The 20,511-nt window shown below is 42.2% G+C and overlaps 1 protein-coding gene across 3 annotated transcripts; it reads left to right on the top strand.

Moving 5' to 3' along the window:
• Positions 1-438: 438 nt before the first annotated feature.
• Positions 439-20,479, top strand: stk36 (serine/threonine kinase 36 (fused homolog, Drosophila)). Of its 3 annotated transcripts, none has more exons than XM_061248981.1 (21): positions 439-464; positions 2,071-2,198; positions 2,590-2,730; positions 2,866-2,943; positions 3,137-3,267; positions 3,993-4,242; positions 5,222-5,315; positions 5,787-5,953; positions 6,742-6,944; positions 7,490-7,613; positions 8,382-8,510; positions 10,654-10,833; positions 11,628-11,719; positions 12,337-12,400; positions 12,561-12,671; positions 13,362-13,436; positions 14,441-14,558; positions 14,663-14,789; positions 14,948-15,137; positions 15,693-16,670; positions 19,990-20,479. In XM_061248981.1, exons 2-21 carry the CDS (start codon positions 2,115-2,117, stop codon positions 20,092-20,094), a joined length of 3,441 nt encoding a protein of 1,146 aa, XP_061104965.1. In that variant the 5' UTR covers positions 439-464; positions 2,071-2,114; the 3' UTR covers positions 20,095-20,479. The 3 variants fall into 3 exon arrangements, with proteins under 3 accessions (XP_061104965.1, XP_061104966.1, XP_061104967.1); XM_061248982.1 differs by lacking the exon at positions 439-464 and adding an exon at positions 1,556-1,593; XM_061248983.1 differs by lacking the exon at positions 439-464 and having other exon boundaries at positions 1,627-2,198; positions 5,796-5,953.
• The last annotated feature ends 32 nt before the right edge of the window (positions 20,480-20,511 follow it).

The following is a 20,511-nucleotide window of genomic DNA, read 5'->3' as shown; positions in this document are numbered from 1 at the left end:
TTGTTGCACTCTCCTATTGCTGTCTTACAGGTATATGCCAACTGTAGGTGCGTCGACTCTCAGCAATATCAGTATATCTGACCCAGAAATTCAATGTCAACTGAAATATTTGTTTTAAAATGTTATGTCACAATTAAACACTAGATGGCAGCCCAGGATGGAAGTCTTTTAGTATGTGTCTTTATGAATCAATTAATTTTGTGTGTGCAGACATAAAGGCAAAGGATATATACAAATCCCTGGCTGGGAGATACTGTACATGAAGATAAGTATGAAAATGAAATAGAGAGCCAAAAATTTCCAAGGTATATTTCAATATCACCAGCTTTTGTCAAGGTTCTGGGCATCTATTATGATGAATTTCCCGGCACTACCTTTTTGCGCCGCTAAAGGCTCTTGCCGTATTTCTGCCAATTTGGTAATCAATTTCAAGTGCAATTTCAACTGCAAGTAGCAGTGCTCAGGTAATCAATACCGTCGTAAATCCCTTCCTATCATTGAAAAAGTCTCACTGACATGTTGACTCACCCTCTGCCTGTGTTTATAGTCCTTCAATTCTGGTTTTAAAATATACATTTCACATCCCGACACTCTACCAAAACATGGTACAGCTGTACAATAATTCAAGCTCACTGGTTGAAATTTCGAGAAAAAAAAAGGCAAAAAAAACCCCACACTGTGTGTATATGCTCTGACATAAATCTGTTCCATCTCAAATTTCTGAATGGTACATGGCTCTTCTTTGACTTAAGTCTAACTTAACTTAACCATGTGTGTGCAGTAAATAGCTTTTGAGATATTGGTCCGTGACTTTCGCCAATACTTTTGGCAAACGCCCAGCCATATAATGAAATGCTGCCATCTTGTGTATAGTATCACGTTACTTGTAGGATTTTGTTTCTCGGCCAAATGCAATTATCTGGAAAAGTATAGCCATTTTGCGAGCTAGTACTCATATCAAACAGATATTAGCTAAGTTACCAGTTTATTTGCATGCTTGAATCATATAGCTAGGCTCGAATACCCGTGTTTCCTGGCACATGTAACGTTAGCTAGGTTAGCTAATTTCAGTAATTTGCATGCTAACATCAGCCAATTTAGAAGATGCATGAAAAAAGTCACCAGTTTTGACTGGGTCATGAATTTCATCGTGGGAGGAATGCTAGCATTTATTAGATTAATTGTTGAATACTTTCTTTTAAATCATACAATTTATTTTGCAGAGGTGTGACATCAACATTAGAATCATCAGCAATGATTAAATCACACAGATACGCTAGCGACGTTAAAGACAAAGGCAATTTCTTATCCGCAGTTAACGGCTTTTCTTCCACCTGGCCGTTGCTAGGACACAAAATTGGTTGCTAAGAAAGGGACCCTCGGTAGAAATGTTTTTTTTAGTTATCCTATTTACTGCCTGAGCGTATTTCCTCGTTAAATATATATACCAATGTGAATTACAGAACAGAACTAACACCTGCAACAATGAGATGATATACGTTTACTTTTCAATATTAATGTGAAGACTTTAAATAATTCTTGTCATGTTCTCATATATTTCTCGGAAGGCTTTCGACTATGCACCAATGAGTTGTAAGGCGGTTTTTAATTCTCAGAGGAGTGAAGTTGGTTCGTATGTCAGTGGACTGCTAGCTAATTTACAACTCGTGGAATAATATATTAATTAAATTACGTGTTAAAACTAGCTGTCTGACATTTATTATGTTACATAACTTAACCTGAAGTCGCTTGAATAACGCATAGTTACGTTCGTAATGTTAGCTAGCTAGATAGTTAACTTACCACAAAGCACTTCAACTTATCTAGCAGGCTAGCGAGGTTTACCAATTTGGCTCTAACGTTAGCTTTATTTTGCAGTGTTCTTTCAGTTTACAGGCTAACTAACGTTAACATACACAGGCTAATCTAAATTAACCAGTTAACTATTTGTAAATCAACAGATTTCAAGTATCAGCTATTGTTTATGTTTGCACATGTAGCTAGGGGCGTATGTAACGTTAGCCAGCAGGCTAGCTGAAGGGAACTTAAGGTAATTTATTTGCTTGTTAGCTAACGTTAGGTAAAGAAGATTCATTACCACCCAGTTGCTTAAAATGGACACTTACCATGTCTTGGAGATGATAGGAGAAGGTTCGTTTGGGCGTGTCTACAAAGGACGCAAGAAGTTCAGTGGCCAGGTAACAGGACAAATTATTATAATTGTTATTAACTTAGATGTGGAAGCTGTGTAGTGTGATGCATGACTTGTTGGTTAGTAATGTTAATTGTAATGAATATTTCAATAGCTAATAATACATCTGAGCATTGGTAAATACTATTTTGAAGAAATGAATATATAAAAATATATATATAGCTAGCCATCTGTACCAATAATTGTAGCTATGTTTATGACCCTCACTAGTATTAGGCCTAATTATGCTTGCACTAATTGTAATACTGTACAGTAGTGATGGCAAGACTTTTAAATCCACATAATTAATTAGTCAATATTTTATGTATTCAATATTCAATATTTTAACTTCAGGTCCGATTGAGCTCAAACATTGAATGGCCTTGCTGCTTTCTTAGGTCGTGGCCCTTAAGTTCATTCCGAAGGTGGGCCGTTCAGAAAAGGAACTACGCAGTCTGAAGAGGGAGATTGACATCATGAGAGGACTGAGACATCCTAACATTGTGCTGTTGCTCGACAGCTTTGAGACTGAGAGAGAGGTAATACAGCTTTGGGTGGACTTTACATCTCAGGAATATAGGTGATAGTATGTGGCAACATTTTTTTGTAACACTTTGGATGAAAATACCAAATCAGCACACTTCAGGACGATTGAGTATTCTGCCTTTGTACAGGTTGTTGTTGTGACGGAGTACGCAGAAGGAGAGCTTTTTCAAATTCTAGAGGATGACGGAAATTTGCCTGAAACCCAGGTGTGTTATGACTTTCATAGCTATTTTTCTTATTGTTAACTTTTTTCGCATTTTGGTGTCACCACATGTTCCAAATAGGTCCTACATTTTATGTATTTTCAGTGGGTCCAAATTGCAATAAGACAAATAAGACTCATCCTTATAGATCACCATTAAATGTGTCTCTTAAAGCCTGTGTTGTTTTTTTGTTTAGGTGCGTGAGATAGCTTGCCAGCTGGTCTCGGCCTTGTACTATTTGCATTCTCATCGTATACTTCATCGGGACATGAAACCTCAGAACATTCTTTTGGGAAAAGGTGGAGTTGTGAAGCTGTGTGATTTTGGGTATGTCTCAAGAATCAATGCTGCTTTTTGTGAGTTACAGCGAACATTCCCTCCCATCCTGCATAAGAACATGTTTGCTAGTGATTCAGATTGTATGCTTCAGGATATATACCATCAATATTTGTGCAGGCTGTTATTATAAATCAGTTAAATATTTAAACAAATATGTAGATGAAGATGGTGTGTGGTGGCCAGCTTTTATACATGAACAAGGTAGAGCTATAGAAGGTGAATAACATTAAAATATACACTCACCAAGCACACTGTAAATGTTTGTAAATGTTCACCATCCCATTTTGTGTAACCAATATCGTCGTATATTATTTATGAAAATAAATGAATAAATAAATAAATAAATAAATAAATTACCTACTGTCAAAAATGTATTCCATTTTCAAAATTAAATGTCAACATTGTCAGTCACATAATAGGCTAATTGCCAAATTAAAGATTTAAATTCACATTTACATTGACATCATGCTCACAGATATCCCTGGTTATGGGTATGCACTTTGTTGTACGTTGCTCTGGAGTGTCTGGCTAATGCCATTAATGTAATATCCAGCAGTCTGTAGTTCAAGCCTTGTCGGTTACGTCCAGTCATGCTGGCCAGTCGCGTATTCTCCTTGCTGATCAATCGCATATTATACCTTCAGATGGTGGTTTGTTATTTTTGTTGAGTTTGTGAACATGCTTGGTGTTCTGGCTGGTCCCATCCTGTTCAGGTTTGCCCGTGCCATGAGTGTTTCCACGCTCGTTCTGACCTCCATCAAGGGCACTCCCCTCTACATGTCTCCAGAACTGGTGGAGGAGAAGCCGTACGACCACACGGCTGACCTGTGGTCCCTCGGCTGTATCCTGTATGAGCTCCACACCGGAGTGCCGCCGTTCTACACCAACTCCATCTTTCAGCTGGTTCAGCTGATAGTCAGAGATCCAGTCAAGTGGCCAGAAAGCATGAGCCAGGGTTGCACGGTACAGTACACTGAAATATTGTTTTATTTGGAAGATGTTCTGGCAGGCAACAAAACCAATTGTTTGGAGTATGCCAGATGTCATTGGAATAATTACTGGAAGAGAGATAAGATAAGATAAGACCAAAATTGAACTTTTGGCCATACAACACCATCGACATGTTTCGCGAAAAATATCAATGAATCTAAGGAGATGCATTTCATACCTACTGTCATATATTGAGGTGGGTCATTGATGTTTTGTTGCCAGTGGTCCAGGGGCACTATGTAAGATAAATGGCTTAATTAATTCAAAAGGTACCAGGAAATTTTAGCAGAAATCTCTGCCAGGCAGTTGATTTGGCAGTTGATTTGGTCATTGGTGGATTTTCCTGCTGGAGAATGACCACAAATATACAACAAAATCCACACAGCACACAGAAATGGCTAAGTGAAAACAACATGGTCTATGATCTGCAATGGGAATTTCAGTCTTCAGACTTAAATCCCATCAAAAACCTCTGGTCTGAATGGAAGAGGGGGGTCCATATGCACAAACCAAAGGATATCATTCCAAAAGGTTCCACACAGAGGAATGGTAAAAAATATATATATCTCTCCAAATGTGATCTCTAATCTTATCACAAATTACAGGAAAAGATTCATGGCTGTCATCTTTGCCAGGGGTGTTTGGACAAAGTATTAAAACGGCTGCCAATAATCGTGAATTATTTCTTTTTTGGGGTGTTTAATTTTTTCAATGTAAGGGCGGTTTCACACATGCCTTGTTTAATCCGGTTGAATCGAATCCTGGTGCGCTTACCACCTTGTTGCAGTTAATTTGGGAAGGTATGACACAGCAGTCACACTCTGGTGCGGACCAAAACAAGCGGGCTGAAACCGACTAGAGAGGGTGGTTAAATTCTGGACTATAAATAGTGTGTGTGTGTGTGTGTGTGTGTGTGTGTGGTGTTTGAAGTGTGTGTTTTTTGCATTGACAGAGTTTCCTGAAAGGCTTGCTAACAAAAGACCCCCAGAAGCGGCTGTCATGGCCAGACCTCTTGGAGCATCCTTTCGTTGCGGATGGAGTTTTAGGTGAAGTTTAAAATTGTTTTAACTGTTTTTTTTAACTGGATTACGTTCAAATTAAACATACTAAAAAGAAGCAAATTATTTGTGCTGGATCGCTGTTTTGTGTACAGTGAGGTAAAGTATATTATATAGGTGCTTTTATATAATGTCTTGATGGTTAATTCATCTTCACAGTGCTGGCACTGTTTTTTCCACTCTTGATTGTTATTTTGACAGTTGGCCCTTCCAGTTTGCTAGGAAAGATGTATTACAAAGGAACAAAGTATTTTAGTATGGGCCCTATTCGCACTTGGCATTTTTTAGGACTTTTTTAGGAGAACCTCCAACCTAAATCTACTTTAGTTTTCTTTTACTTATGCACCCTTTAAGCCCCAAGCTCTGAATTTGCTTAAACTGCCGAGATGCGCAATGATGGATTTTCATACATATCTTTTGGTCTGTTTTTCGGGGCTTCCTATTGGTCCCTTTCGGCAGTTTTATCAGACGGCAGCTCTGACAGCCCGCTGACTGTGACTCCGAGCACGGACCAGCAGGCTCTGAAACTGAAGCAGGCCAAGGAGAAAGCAGCGCCCCGCTGTGGCGAGGGCAAGTTACTGCGCAAAGCCAGGGACCTGAGAGGCAAAGGCAAGGCAAGCAAACAGGTACCGCTGAAGGACAGAACCGGGAAAGGGATTTAATCTACATCTGTTCTTGTTCAGCCAAAGTGTGGTTTAAACATTGCTTGGGCTTTTTTTGGTAATTTGTAAATTCAGTTTTAGGCTTTCCTGGCAAAGGGGCGGGTAGATTTTGCACTATATTATCTACTGATGTTTTCCAACTAAATCAGACACGACAGATTGAAGATGCAACGTCAGATTCAGAGAGGATCAAAGTGCTTCTAACTAGCATTTGTCCATCAGTAAAGGTACTTTGTCATTAATGACATGGTAGGCTCAGTTAGCTAATACATTTAACTATCATGGAAGATAACATTAGAATAATGTCTTAATGTTTTTATATATTACCGCTCGGAATGAGTTTGCTAAATCTAAATCGAAAATCTAGTTTGCAAGTTTTTGCTGCTAATGAAACGAGAGGTGTTCTTCAGTATTTTTGTTGTGTATAGTTCAGTCAGAAAGCTGGCTGTTCACTCGCCCAAAGTATATGAACTTGAACTGAAGTGATGAACAAGATAGGGTGTAGGATCACTTGCCAATTTTGTTTGGCTTGGGTTCATTTTGTACACTGGTGTGAAGGTATGAATGGCAAAAAAACAAAACAACTGATGAACCATTCCATAACACCTTTTGTGACGTGGCATTTTGTGGTGTCCATCTTTGTGTTAGCTTGTGAGATGTACAAAATCTTTATGCCACTGATGTTTTGGAACTATAATCACACCGTGATTCAAGTGACACTGTTCAGTAGTTGATGCTGTTGGATTTCATAGGATTTTTCAACGAGTCCGCGAGTGGGCAGTGGAAAGGGAGATCGCTCTGACAAGGCACTTCTGGGATCAGCTGCTGATGGAAGTATGCCTTCTGAGGATTGGTCCGCATCGTCCCCAGATATTATGGATAAAGATGCAGTGAAAACCTCCGCCATTCTGTCTTTCGCAAAACAACCACAGGCAGCCAAGACATTGGAAGACAGGTACAAGTCTATATAAAGCCTGTGACTTTTTCCATGCGAAGATAAATATGTATTTTGATATATTAATGGGATTCTTGACATTCAGAAATTATGGTGGGGATTTTAGCACTTGAAATAATATTCCAGGGTCTCTAGACTGGAGAACACAGAAATGAAACAGAATCAGTGCTTAAACACACCGATAAAGTATTACCGGTCATTCACTAACCTTTCTTTCGATATACAGTGGCTTTTCAAATATCCCATAATGACAAAGTGAAAATATGTTTTTGCACAGTTTGCACATTTATTACAAATCAAAAACTGGAATCTCTCATTTACGTAGTAAGTATTCAGACCCTTTGCTATAATGCGCCTACAACTTGATTGGAGTCCACCTGTGGCAAATTGAATTGATTGGACATAGTTTAGAAAGGCATGCACACCCGTGTGTATATAAGGTCCCACAATTCACACTGCACGTCAGGACTTCAACACAGTGTGCGAAAAGGGGTCTGAATACTTTCTGAAGCCACTGTGAATGAATGCTCTCACGTTCATTCCAGGATGGGTCCCATCAGCAGAGATTATGCACAAGAGTTTCCCTCTGTGGAGGTCGGGCCCAGACAGGTCCTGAAGCACCAGTCCACGGACCGTTGTAGTCTGGGATCTGTCAGGCTCGAGAGTGAGGTCAGTGTTTACACTTAAAACCTTTTCCTTTTAAGTTGTCAATACAGTGAAAATGTACACCAGCCATTTATTACACTGAGCAGTAGCTGTGTGTGTGTGTGTGTGTGTGTGTGTACACGTGTGAGTGTGTGTGTGCGTACGTGTGAGTGTGTGTGTGAGTGTGTGTGTGTGTGTGTGTGTGTGTGTGTGTGTGTTTGCGTTGGTCAGCTCTCCCATGTAAAGCAGTGATATTTTTACCTCACTATCTCCGCCGTTTCAACATCAATCTCAAGCCCATTTCGCTGGTAGACTACAATGACCAGGGGCTCGCTGAATGCTGATTTTTTAAAATAGCGATTTTACATCGTTACCATGTTTTGGATATGCCCTGGAATTTGGCATAAAAATTACACAAGACCTCATTCTGTTGGTCGTTGAGACAGGCATGCTTTTTTTTTTTTCTTCCATGGCTGTAGATTTTATTCCATTTGAATGAGACCTCAAAATCCTCTGTCAATTTAACAGGCGTTTTGACCAGCCAAAACCTGCCATTAAGTCATGTTGCCGTCGTTATGACCTTGTTTACAGTCAGACCGTAACAGGAAAAAGGATAGGGAAATGTGTGGAATGGACAGTGAAATGAATTGCTGACTGACTAAATATACCTGGCTCGTATTTAAAGGCTTACCTTACCTACTTAACCATATTCTTAGTTCTTCTCTTTTTTTTGGGGGGGGGGGGGCGTTAAAAACATGTTCCCATATTGTATCCACATTCATTTATGTGCAGGATATTGACAGTGATGAGGAGTGGATGCACTTGGTCCAAACCACAAACCCAGAGAATCAGACCTCTGTCGGCTTGGATCAAACCATCCTGGATCGTCTGAAGGAGCGGTTGCTTGCTTCCAGAGCTCAGGTACGAAACCTTTCTGAAACTTTGAATTATGTTAATGTTAATGTAGATATTTATACAGTTTTAGTCAGAGGGTGGCAGGATGGTGTATTGGAATCAGGCTTAGAATAGTTCTTAATGAACTTGAGAATGCTGCACTGATTGAACAGCTATGGTAAATATCCAGCTATACAAGATGTTATTATTGTGATTATTTAACTTAAAAAAATAATAATAATCTTCTTGACCTGTTGCTGTCTGAGCTGAGCACAAGGAGAGGAAGGTTCAGACCGATAGGTAGAGGGTGGGTGAGAGGCGGGGGGGGAAGTGCAAACACTTTTTTTCTGGATAAAAGGTGTTGTATAGTTTAGTAAGCAAAATGCTGTATTGTACAGCATGGGGTGCTCAGGCTGTAAGAGCAGTCGTCTGGCAGTCGGAGGGTTGCCGGTTCGATCCCCCGCCCGGGCTGTGTTGAAGTGTCCCTGAGCAAGACACCTAACCCCTAAATGCTCCTGGCGAACTGGTTGGTGCCTTGCATGGCAGCCAATCGCCGTTGCTGTGTGTGAGGGTGTGTGTGAATGAGAAGCATCAATTGTACAGCGCTTTGGATAAAGGCGCTATATAAATGCCAACCGTTTACCATTTACACCTCATAATATCCATAATATCATTTAGTTTCCATTTGTCCTTTTGGAGTCTCCAAATGTCATTTTTGGAAAACTGTCTAAACATAGCTTTGAAGAAAACAATGCAGAATGCCCAATTCTGGTGATATTGACATCAAATTTGAAAGGGGATTTGTGGGTGGCCTGTAGCGTAGTGGTTAAGGTACATGCCTGGGACATGCAAGGTTTGTGGTTCGATCCCCAGTGTAGCCACAATAAGATCCACACAGCCGTTGGGCCCTTGAGCAAGGCCTTAACCCTACATTGCTCCAGGGGAGGATTGTTTCCTGCTTAGTCTAATCAAAGTCTAATACGTCGCTCTGGATAAGAGCGTCTGCCAAATGACAATAATGTAATGTAATGTAATGTAATGTCCAGTGCTGTGGCTGTGGTCCATTGTGTTTCTCCTGTGTGTTGTGTTTCACTGTGTTTGAGCTTCTGTAACTTTGTTTTAGTAATATTTGGAGTAATTCAGACTCTTGGAAAACAAACCTCAAAGGGTTAACCTTTCAGAAGAGACCAGGATTTTGCCTGTAGTCAAAAGGTTTCAAGAATAGTCACCATTTTATTAATTTTATTTTCATTTTCAAGCTTGTGTCAAGAAAAGGGGTGATACTTAAGGGGTTAAAGGTATAAAATAAGTCATTTTGTGGCGCCTTACCCCATTTGCGTAGCCTGAATACCAGCAACATCAGGCATTCCTGCTGATTGTTATTGACATCACCTTTTGGTGCTCGGTTCTCAATTTACTGATTTTCGGGACCTTAATTAAATGAAATTAATCATTTGAAAGCGCAAATGAAATACAGTGGATAATAGATCAATATGTTAATATTCGATAAGATTCACATGGGCTTGTGCATTGCTGTATTTCTACGCTGAAACAACAGCAACCATTTCATGTCTCTTGTGAATTTATTTAAAACTATTCATTTTGTTGAGGTCCCAAAAATGAATGAGAGAGAATTGGCAGCTGGACACCGAGGAGGTCAGCAGAGTAGCTGATCTTGCTAGTATTCACACTGTGCAAATGCATGTGAGCTTCACATTATCCATAAATTACTTGTGTTATACGATGAATATCCCATTAACTCTTAACTGTCCATTAAAATGATTTAGATTAGAATAATGCAGTATGCTGATAAGCATGCTTAATTTCATATATTTAGCCTATTATGACAGGCGTAAAATAGCAAGTTAGGTGTACATTATTTGTCTGGAGGTTTAGCTATTGTCTCGTGGGTTTGTACTTGAACCCAGGTGGACACATTTGCCACGGCAGGCTCTGGCTGCCCTTGGTAATGGATGTAAGCTCAGTTAGTCCACTCCTAACCGTAATCATATAAAGTAAAACTGTGCTTCCGATCAAGGAAGGAGCAGTTGTGAAACGCTACTACACTAATTTCCAACGCTAGTTGAAGTGAACTGGGGCAGATGAAAACTGTGGGTCTGAACTCACGTCAGCGGTCATGCAGTCATGACGCTGTCCTTTACCTCATCAGCTGCTGGATGGTGTGCTGGAAGGGGCGTGTGGAATCAGTCGGCCTCTGAAAGTGCTTAGCAACCTGCTGGCCTGGAGAGAGGACGCAGAGGAGTCCATGAGCGTGGCCCTGAAAATGGACCTGCCTCACTTCCTGTTCGACATGATTGAGGAAATCATGGGGAATGCAGCTGTGAAGCAGGTAAAAATAAAATGATAATAATATCTTTCATTAGACCCCTCGTCTTTCACTCACCCTCACCATCCCTGGCAGCTACGTTTCCCCCATGTTGTACCGTGCATCTTATTGGTAGAGCTATATATACTCACTGAGCACTTTATTAGGAACATTTTTACTTTATTACACCTACTTATTCATGCGATTATCTAATCAGCCAATTGTGTGGCAGCAGTGCAATGCTTACAGTCATGTAGATATGGGTCAGGAGCTTGATCTATGTGACTTTGACCATGGAATGATTGCTGGTGGCTGACAGGGTGGTTTGAGTATCTCAGAAACTGCTGATCTCCTGAGATTTTCACGCATACTAGTCTCTAGAGTTTGCAAAGAATGGTGCAAAAATAAATAAATAAATAAATAAATAAATAAATAAATAAATAAATAAATCCAGTGAGCAGCAGTTCTGCAGACAGAAATGCATTTAATGAGAGACGTCAGAGGAGAAGGGCCAGACTGGTCAAAGCTGACAGGAAGGTGACAATAATGGGAATAACCACACATTACAACAGTGGTATGCAGAAGAGCATCTCCAGACAAACAACGCAACATAACTCTTAAGTGCATAGGCTACAGCAGTGGAAGTCTAAAAAAGTCTTAATAATAAATACCCAATAAAGTGCTCACTGCGTGTATGTTGGGCCCTACACTGATGTGCAGAAGCAGCAGTGATTCTCTGAAGTGGTGTGGATTTGCTGTAGTTTGTTACTTTGGAGGGTTTTTGTCTTCGTCTTCAATGACCCCGGTTTTCTCCCCAGCAACCGTGGTGTGTAGCAGTACTAGGAGACCTGATGTCAGCACTCCTGCTGTACTGGGAAAGACACTATAACTGGGAAGCAGATGGAAAAAGGTAGAATTTGTCAAATTTGGCTGAAACCTTTATCAGAATATGGCACGTGATGCTCTACAGGGCAGTGTACCAGAAAAGGGACAGCTACGCCCAGTAAAGCCACAGATGTTAAAATGAGGTATGCATTTGGAATTTTGCAAGTGCACCTGTGACAGGAAAAGGTGAATACTACCTGTGAGTCACAGTGCAAGGCTGTGCTGTTCCCTCAGGTGTGTGTACAGTCTGCCATTCTACTACAGGCATTGGTGCCACACTGGCGTCGGCGTCAGATGCTATTTAGGAAGCTGTACATTTTTAGCTAATGTTATGTTAATAAATAAAAAAAACACGGTACGAAAAACAATACAACATTAATGTTAGCTAGCTAAACAAAATACACTAATAAAGGTAATTCCGAGGAAACGTAAACAGTCAAGCACAAGGAGTCATTGTTATGGAAATGTTTGTCTATTTGTTTACTTGGCGCTTGCGTGTGGACTGCATAGTTTTTATTCAGACGTTCTGAGATTTTAATTTGGACGTTCTGAGCTTTCTGGCATCTTGTCTCGTCTCAAATTGGCTCTTGGGCTTGGACTTTAAGTACCGCTGCTAATCCCTCTTCCGTCTCCTTGCCACAGTTTAGAAGAACATGCCAAGCCCTTCCTCAGTATTCTTTTCCACCTTGACATGGCTCCTATCATAGTGAGTATCCACACTCAGATGAGTGACTGTGTTGTACGAGCGTCTACAGTAATTTCCCTCGGGCTCCCTCACTATAGCCCTGTCTGTGGCGTGCACGTCTACTCTGCCACTTCCATACCGCCCCGTCAGCTGCCTAAGCTGGACTCTGTGTGTCTCCCAGCCCCAGGCCGCGTCTGTGCTGGCCCTGTTTGTTTACCGTGGAGTTTCTGTGGACCTTCGTGCTGACAAGTTCATAGCGGCAATGGAGGCTTCTTTGCACAGTCCAGTAGAGGTATGTGCTTCATAACACCATATTTTTTTTAAAGCTAAGGTCCTGGGAAATGAGTATAATTGTGTAAAGATGTGTTCATATGTTGGCAATCCTAGAACATTTTTGCATCCTGGAAAGTTGTGGAGAAAGTGACAGACTTTGTCTGTTGAAGATTGCACTGTTGTTGGTGCAATTACAGAGAATTACAAATTTTACCTCGGTACGGATAGGTAAACTTATGTTAGCTAGGTAATTAACCAGTCATTTCTTGTTTGAGTACCAAACATTTTTACACAATGTGTGTCTGCACTGGTTTGATGTTTTCTGTTTTGTTAAATGACAAATTAAGTGGGGTTATCATACCTTCTCCATACCACAGCAATGCAACACCAATTTTTGTTTTGTTTCCTTTTTTGATTCACATCTACAGTGAAGCCCACCTCAGCATCTGAATACCCACAAATCATGAGCCAAGGACATTCAGTAATTGAAATGACCAAAACAAAAATGATAATAGCCAAATAACGTGGCGCTGAAATTCATTATCAGAGTCGGTAGGCAATTTGGAAGATGGATTTGGATTGTATCCACAAAGCTTGCACACCCTCCTGAGACTGCATTGACTGCCCACTTAAGTTCACATTGAAGCCTCATTAGAGGACTGGCCTTTGTGTCTACATTGGGTGACCCCATTTCCCCAATCTTTTTAAGCATCGCGTCTGCCTGCCACAAGACTGGGGACTTTGGGACGGCCTGGTGGCACTGCTCCTCCTGTCACTTTCTGAGGCAAGTTCCAGGAACTGGATGAAAAAAAACCCGATGTTCATTCACCAGACAAGCCAGCAGAACAACACGTTTTGTTTTCTTTGTTGTTACTGAGCTAGAGCTACCGTACTGTGCAGACATCTTAGGCGCCCTAGACTTTATTATATATATGTTTATTTCTTTGAGTGTGTTAGTATAAAAGAGCGCATTTGAGATTTCCAAATATTTTTCCAAAAGATTTCATTTTACAGAGACATTTTTGTATTTAATAAAAGCAAAACCTATTACTGTAAGCAATTGACTACTTTTTACATAAAAACTTGATCAAGGCTGTCTGAGATCAGAAGCAAGGAGCCGACCAAAGTCTGCAGAAGAACTGCGGCAGGTTCTCCAACATGCTTGGGACAACCTCCCTGCTATATTTGTCTTAGCCAACGCTGTCCTGCAGTTCTATATCTCAAGGAAGTGATGCAGTTTTAACGCCGAAGGGTAGTCACAAAAAATATTGATTTGATTCAGTTTTTAACTATTCTGCCAAATGATGAAAATGTAATGTAAAATGTCTAGTATGTTTATTTAGGAGCTTTCATTGAATTATTTTTGAAAGAATCTCATCTGTACAGAATGTTATACAGGTGCCTAAGACTGCACAGTACTGTATATCAGTATATATGTAATGTGCTATGTACATTCCTATACATTATGCAATTAACAGTAGCATAGTATTTTTAGCACTTTCCAAATAAAAAGTTTTATAAAGAAAACTTGATATAAATTCAATGATGGAAAATACTGTGGGGTGGATCCACTGTAATGGAGCAAATGGTAAATCTTAGACTGGTGTGATGCAAAACACAGGACATGCCAATAATGTATACATTACATAGTCTGCTGTACTGTATACCGTCAGTTAGTGAAAATGTTCACTCCTCAAAGACCTCCAGAAGAAGTCAGCACTGAAGTCTGTAGTATTTTAATACCATGTGCTTTAAAATATATAATTGTTTTCTTGTGCGATCCCGCAGGGTGAGAGTTGCTCGGTCTCAGAGTTTCTGGATTCTCGCCTCTGGCAGCTCCTATGGATCAGAGTTGGTGATGCATTGGGGGAGATGCCACCCAACAGGGATTTCTTATCACTCCGTGGTACGGAGTAACAAACTTTTTTTATTTTATATTTTTTTGGGTGAAATCTCATTCAAAATGTCATAAAAAATGTCTGTAATGTGACTTTTTCTCTCCCCATGTAGGTCTGCAAATCTTTCTTTCTTTGGCTCTATTTATCTTCATCAGGGAGCCATACAGCTGCGTTCCTCTATTTTCTAATAGTAACACAAAATCCCTGCCCACCCTAAGCTGTCTTCTCACATCTGATTGGTCAGTATCCTGTATTAATAGCATAACGCGCGTGTCGTATGTCCGAGATGTTGTATTTCGCTAGCTACTTTGATCACCAAGTAATAAATCGGTTGGTGCGGAGCAAGGATTAGTGACGCTAAAGATGTCTTTCTTATTGCGGTTTTTTCCCCAAAAAGTACCTCGGAGAGGGAGACGCCCACAGAAGAGAGACTTTCCCACCCGTGGAGTGATCCAAGCCCAAACAGCCTATCGATGATGAGCTGCCACCTGCTGTGCTTCCCATTCGCCCTCGAGGTGCCTGACGAAACGATGGCGAGAATTCTTCAAACGTATCACAGCTGTGACATTGTCTCGCGTCTGCTGCAGGTGCGTCTTCTCATTAGTATCCCGTGGCCTTTTCCCGAGAAGCGGCCCTCTTAAATTATACAGGCGATTGGACGTGGAGACCCCCGTTCTGATCCATAATTTAAAAAAAAATACTGGCTGGAATTCTCTCAAACCGCAGTACGATTTGTCCTTAACTTTGAAGAGCAGATTTTACTTACCTTTTGAGACCCCGAGCAGCAAAAGGTGGATGTAAATGAGTATTTCCGCAATTTACTGCGGTTTGTGTTGATTGAATTCAGTCTATCGTCTTGGAAACTGAAATGAAATGAAATGAGAGTATTACTTTGTTTTTAAATATTGCATTGTATTGTTTAAAAAAAAGATACAGTCAGTTGATATTGTCACTAGAAAATTCTTTTTTTCATCATATTTATTGAGTGATCGTTTGAGTGAATCAGTCTTGAAAATGAACCACTATATCAGACTACCATGTGGTAAGTCGCTTGTTATGTGATAATGAAAAATAAAAGAAAAAAAGGCGAGTGAGAACACGTTGAGTCTCAACACAATCGACATGTGAATGTCTTTCCCCAGCTGGTGCTGGTTCTCCCTCTCTGCCTCCTGGAGCTGCCCCTGTCCTTGCTCTGCCACCTCCTGCTGTACGACCCCGGGCACGCGGTCCCGCGCTTCACCGCCGCGGCGGAGGCCTGCGGCTTCTTCCTGCCTCCCGGCGCACAGGCCGACGGCGGCGAGCAAGGCGGGGGCGAGACGGGCCGGGCGTGGGAGAGGACGGCCGGCGGGGGCGAGACGGGCCGGCCGTGGGAGAGGACGGCCAGCTCCCTCCTGGCCGCCTTCCTCCGGTCGGAGGCGCTGTCCGGCTCGGCGGTGGAGCTCATCTCGCTGGTCTCGCAGACGGCCCGCTCCTCGCTCCTCCCGCCCTTCTCGGCCCTCTACGTGGACCCGGCCCCGCTGCGGGCCGCCCTCGCCCACCCGGACGACCGCATCCGGGCCGCCACCTGCAGCCTGCTGGGGAACCTCGACCCGCTGGCGCCCGGCTGCGGCCCGCTCCTGCTGCCGCTCTTCCGCACCATGAGCGACCAGCTGCACGACCCCGGCCTGGCCCTGCGCAGGGCCGCCTGCCGGGCCGTGGGCAACTGGCTGGGGCTCGTGGGACGGGCGCACTCCCGCAGCGGCTCTGAGCCCGTGAAAGAGGGCGGCGGCTCTTCCGGTGTCGCGGGGGAGACGAACGCGGGGAAGGAAACGGCGTCCGTCGTGCCGGGCGGGCGGGATCGGGCTCGCGTCGAACAGGAGGTCGGTCGGTGGGCGGAGTCCGCGCGGGAGACGGCCCCCGTCCTGCTGCCCCTCCTCCGGGACCCCGACCCCCTGATTCGCCGGCACTGCTGTGCCGCCCTGGGAAACATGGCGGCCATCAGAGGGGGAGGGGCCTCGCTGCTGCAGTGCGACGCCCCCAACGCGCTGCTCCAGATCGCCTGCGCGGACTCCCAGAATGCCGTGCGGCAGGCAGCCCTCGCCAGCCTCTGGCTCTTCAGTCAGCAGGACCTTCTGCGGCAGGTAAGGGGTTCGATTGACCGTGCATGCGAACACTGCTCAGGAGACTAAATCAGGTTCTACCAAAAGGTTATTTAAGCTGTCTTTACACAGAGAAGAAATACCAGGTAATTGCCGGAGCTGGAAAAATGTGGTGTAAAATAACCCAGTGTGAACCAGCTCACGACATGGGGGGAAAAAGTCTGATCTGACCCATTATCTCTTCTGTGTAAAGGAAAACCTGTGCATTGCCATGGTAACGAGCCACTTAAACATCCCATCAGTTATGTTGCGTCAACAGTTTCGACACAATTAAGCCGTCCAAGGTGAAAAGTAACATGAAAGCTGTGACCATGAGTAAAAGTGAAAATGAACGATCAAAATGAAGGCCACTGGGACTAGGGGAAATCACCGGACAGAACTGGAGATCAGGGAATTATGAAATATAAGAGCGGAAAGGGATATTATTAGACAGATTGATGGGACAGTCTGTGATTCCAACATTTACCAAATGATCAGGGAAAAACTTATATCTCAGGGAATAAGGCAAACAAAACAACAAGTAAGATCAATAAATAAAGAAGTGAGTTAAGTCTAATATAGCATATACACCGATGAGCCAAAACATTATGGCCCATTGAGGCATGGACTTCACAAGACCTCTGAAGGTGCCCCGTGGTATCTGGCAGCAAGACGTTAGCAGCAGATCCTTTAAGTCCTGTAAATTGTGAGGTGGAGCTGTTGTGGATCGGACTTGTTGTTCCAGCATGCTCCACAGATGCTCCAGAGCGTCCACAGACACTCGATCGCATTGAGATCGGGGGAATTTGGAGGCCAGGGCAACGCCTTCATTTCTTAATCATGTTCCTCAAACCATTCCAAAACAATTTCTGCAGTGTGGCAGGGCACATAATCCTGCTGAAAGAGGCCACTGCCATCGGGGAATACCGTTGCCATAAAGGGTTTGCCCCCATTAAATGCGGGACACGTACCCGGCCGTCCACGTGATGTCGATGAAAACAGGACTCATCGAAAAATCATTAAAATCTTCTACGACTTGTGCCACAGTAGCCCTTTTGTTGGTTTTGACCTGACAAGATAGCCTTCGTTGCCCTTGCGTATCGATGAGCCTTAATGTCTGGCCAAGGAGAAAGCTAAGTGTCAATACTGCAGATTGTGGTAAATTTGTTAAACTATTATGGAAGATAAGACATAACAGATCCAAGAATAGGCTGCAGTACTATCTGCAATAAAATAGGCAGCTGTGAACCTATTCAGCGATCTGAGAGAGAAATAGCTATGTGCCTCCAAAATCAGACCCCACAAAGCCCCTGGGTCTGATGGTCTAGAGGAAGGATGCTCTCACCAGCTTAAAGGTGCTGTCACTTAGTTATTTCAGATCCTGCTTATTTTTCCTGTGCCTAGAGTCTCTGGTGCAACATAGATTTAATAAAGATTTTAGACGAGTTGCACTCACTCCACTTTTAGCTAAGTGTATAGAGAAAGTAGTCAGCATCCATATTACCGGTAAGTCCTCTGTAGGGGATGAACTTGACCCCCCACAATTTGCTTAAACCGCACAGGGGGGACAGAGCATGTGACTCACTGTAATGGATCAAATAGCCACCTGCAACAACCAAGTTAATTTGTGTTCTTTTAGTTGATTATAGCTCTGCTTATATCACTATGCAAATTGACATTCGTTGAGAGTGACTTTTTAAGATGAATGTGAATGGTGGTCTCATTGGATCAAAAGCTGTCTAACTGAGCGCCCTCAGGACGTTTTAATGAACGTCTACTCAGATGAGCTTGTTTTAAACACTGGGGCACCACAAAAGTTGTCTGCTCTGACCGTCGCTGTTCTCTATTTACACAAATATCATTACTGTCTACAGCAGGAATGTCAACCTGTTGAAATATGCTGATGATATGGCCCTTGTTGGTCTTCTCCTGAGAGTCAAATGCCATACATGTGGAGGCTTACTTCAGTCCGGTCACTGTACTTCAGGACTGGTGTCAGGCCATTAAATTGGAAATGAATGTGGCCAAAACAAAACGTATATATAATATAAACAAAACTAAATGGAACCAGTAACATCCTCCCTGTCATGCTGAACAACCAGCCTGTGGAAAAAGTAGAAGATTTTGGGCACAATCATTGATCAGATCCTAACTTAATGAGAACATTTTTAAGAGAGCCAATCAGCGATTGTTTTTAATCAGGAAACTGAGAAGCTTCGTTGTTAGCCAACACATATTTGAAATGGTATACAGAAGCCTGGTTGAAAACATTTTATCATTTAACATACTGTACCAGCATTGTACAGAGTGTAAAGAGCAATAACAAGCTCTCCAAAATTGTTAACATTGCAGGGCAGGTGATTGGCACGAAATGTATTTTATTCCCTTGAATACAGAATGACTTCACCAGCTTACTATTTTACTGTTGCATTATTTGTTACTTCTTTGCTGCTAGCCGCCCATTTGCACTATTGTATATTGTATATTCTGTATGCTTTAATATTGTGTGTGTGTGTGTGTGTGTGTGTGTGTGTGTACTGTATGTACTTTTGTTGTACCATGTGGAGAAGCCAAAGACACATTTTCACTGAGGTGGACAATAAAGTGAATCTAATCTAATTACTCGCTTCATCTGTGAATGGTCATAATGTTTTGGCTCATCGGTGTATATGCTATGGGATAATTATGGAATCAGTGCTTCTGGGTAGTAGTGTAAAGAGCAAATACTGGGTAAAAGCAATCAAAAAAACTTCTTGTTTGTGCAGAAGCTAAAGCAAAGCTAGAAGCTATAAAATCATGATCATTATTACATCAGACTATCATACGCCTCTAAATTTTCTTCTGCTGGTTCTTAGAAACATAAACGTGTCTCACGAGGAATACTGATCAAATACTGAACATACTGAACTGTATGGTGATTATACTCGCCCTTGACTGCAATTCATTTGTTTATGTGGGAATTGTATGTATAAAGAGACGGCAGCAGATTTTAATCCAGACTGGTCAGTAGGGGGAAAAAGCATAGATGATGTTGTCCGTCACTGGCCTCTGGTGATGTCACATCTTTACTTTACCATACACACTCGGAGAGACAGCCAGTGCATCGGTAGTGAAGCGAGTGTGTGGTTGTGTGTGGTTGTACTCGGACTATCTGTCTCCACAGAGGTCCGTAGTGCATTGTACCACTAAATGGCATCCGAGGAGAGTAATTCTGCAATCGCAGATTGCACTTCCTTCTCTATCAGCGTTCATATGAATAAACTATTAGTGACGTTTACTACGGTACTCTAATGCCCTTAATTTCTTACTGTTTGTGCTTTAGGCCCTGGTGTCTATGGACATTGAGGAGAAACTGCAACACGTTTCCCAGTACACATCCTCACCATGTCAGTACAACAGGCTGATGAACCAACTCCGGCCCCAGTGAATTCACATCGGGGGCAAGTTCCTAATTTTGGTCGTCAGATTAAAAAGGTACAGATGGCTCATCGCTGACCTCCATTCCAGGGGTATTGGAAACACTAAGGTGTGGACAATTAAGACAATTCTGGACAGTGCAGTCCATCCGTTTTCTCTTCCGATGTGTGTGAAGTTTAAGCAGATGTATATATTTTTTCCCTATGCTCACAATCCACTTCAGAGATTCACCGACTCATTACTTGTATAAATATGTAAAAAATGTTTTGCTTTTTACTCAATCAAGGCCAATTACTGGGACCCTGAAAATGTGGAAAGTGTTTTTATTGTATTTATATTCTGTAATTTTAGGCTGAAACTCTGTGTTCTCAAGAATAAACCCTTGTGTTTCCTCACTTTGGGCTTCCCTCCTCTTTAGTTTAATTTG

Source organism: Conger conger, chromosome 7 (assembly GCF_963514075.1).
Source record: "Conger conger chromosome 7, fConCon1.1, whole genome shotgun sequence".
In the NCBI taxonomy this organism is placed as follows: Eukaryota; Metazoa; Chordata; class Actinopteri; order Anguilliformes; family Congridae; genus Conger; species Conger conger.
This window is presented reverse-complemented; position numbering and strand designations above follow the sequence as displayed.

Excerpts from the sequence above, each read along its gene's own strand:
- stk36 (XM_061248981.1), top strand. The coding sequence starts at position 2,115 with ATGGACACTTACCATGTCTTGGAGATGATAGGAGAAGGTTCGTTTGGG. Across the intron at positions 8,511-10,653 it reads TGCTTGCTTCCAGAGCTCAG|CTGCTGGATGGTGTGCTGGA; the intron begins GTACGAAACCTT and ends TTACCTCATCAG. Across the intron at positions 14,559-14,662 it reads GGATTTCTTATCACTCCGTG|GTCTGCAAATCTTTCTTTCT; the intron begins GTACGGAGTAAC and ends CTCCCCATGTAG.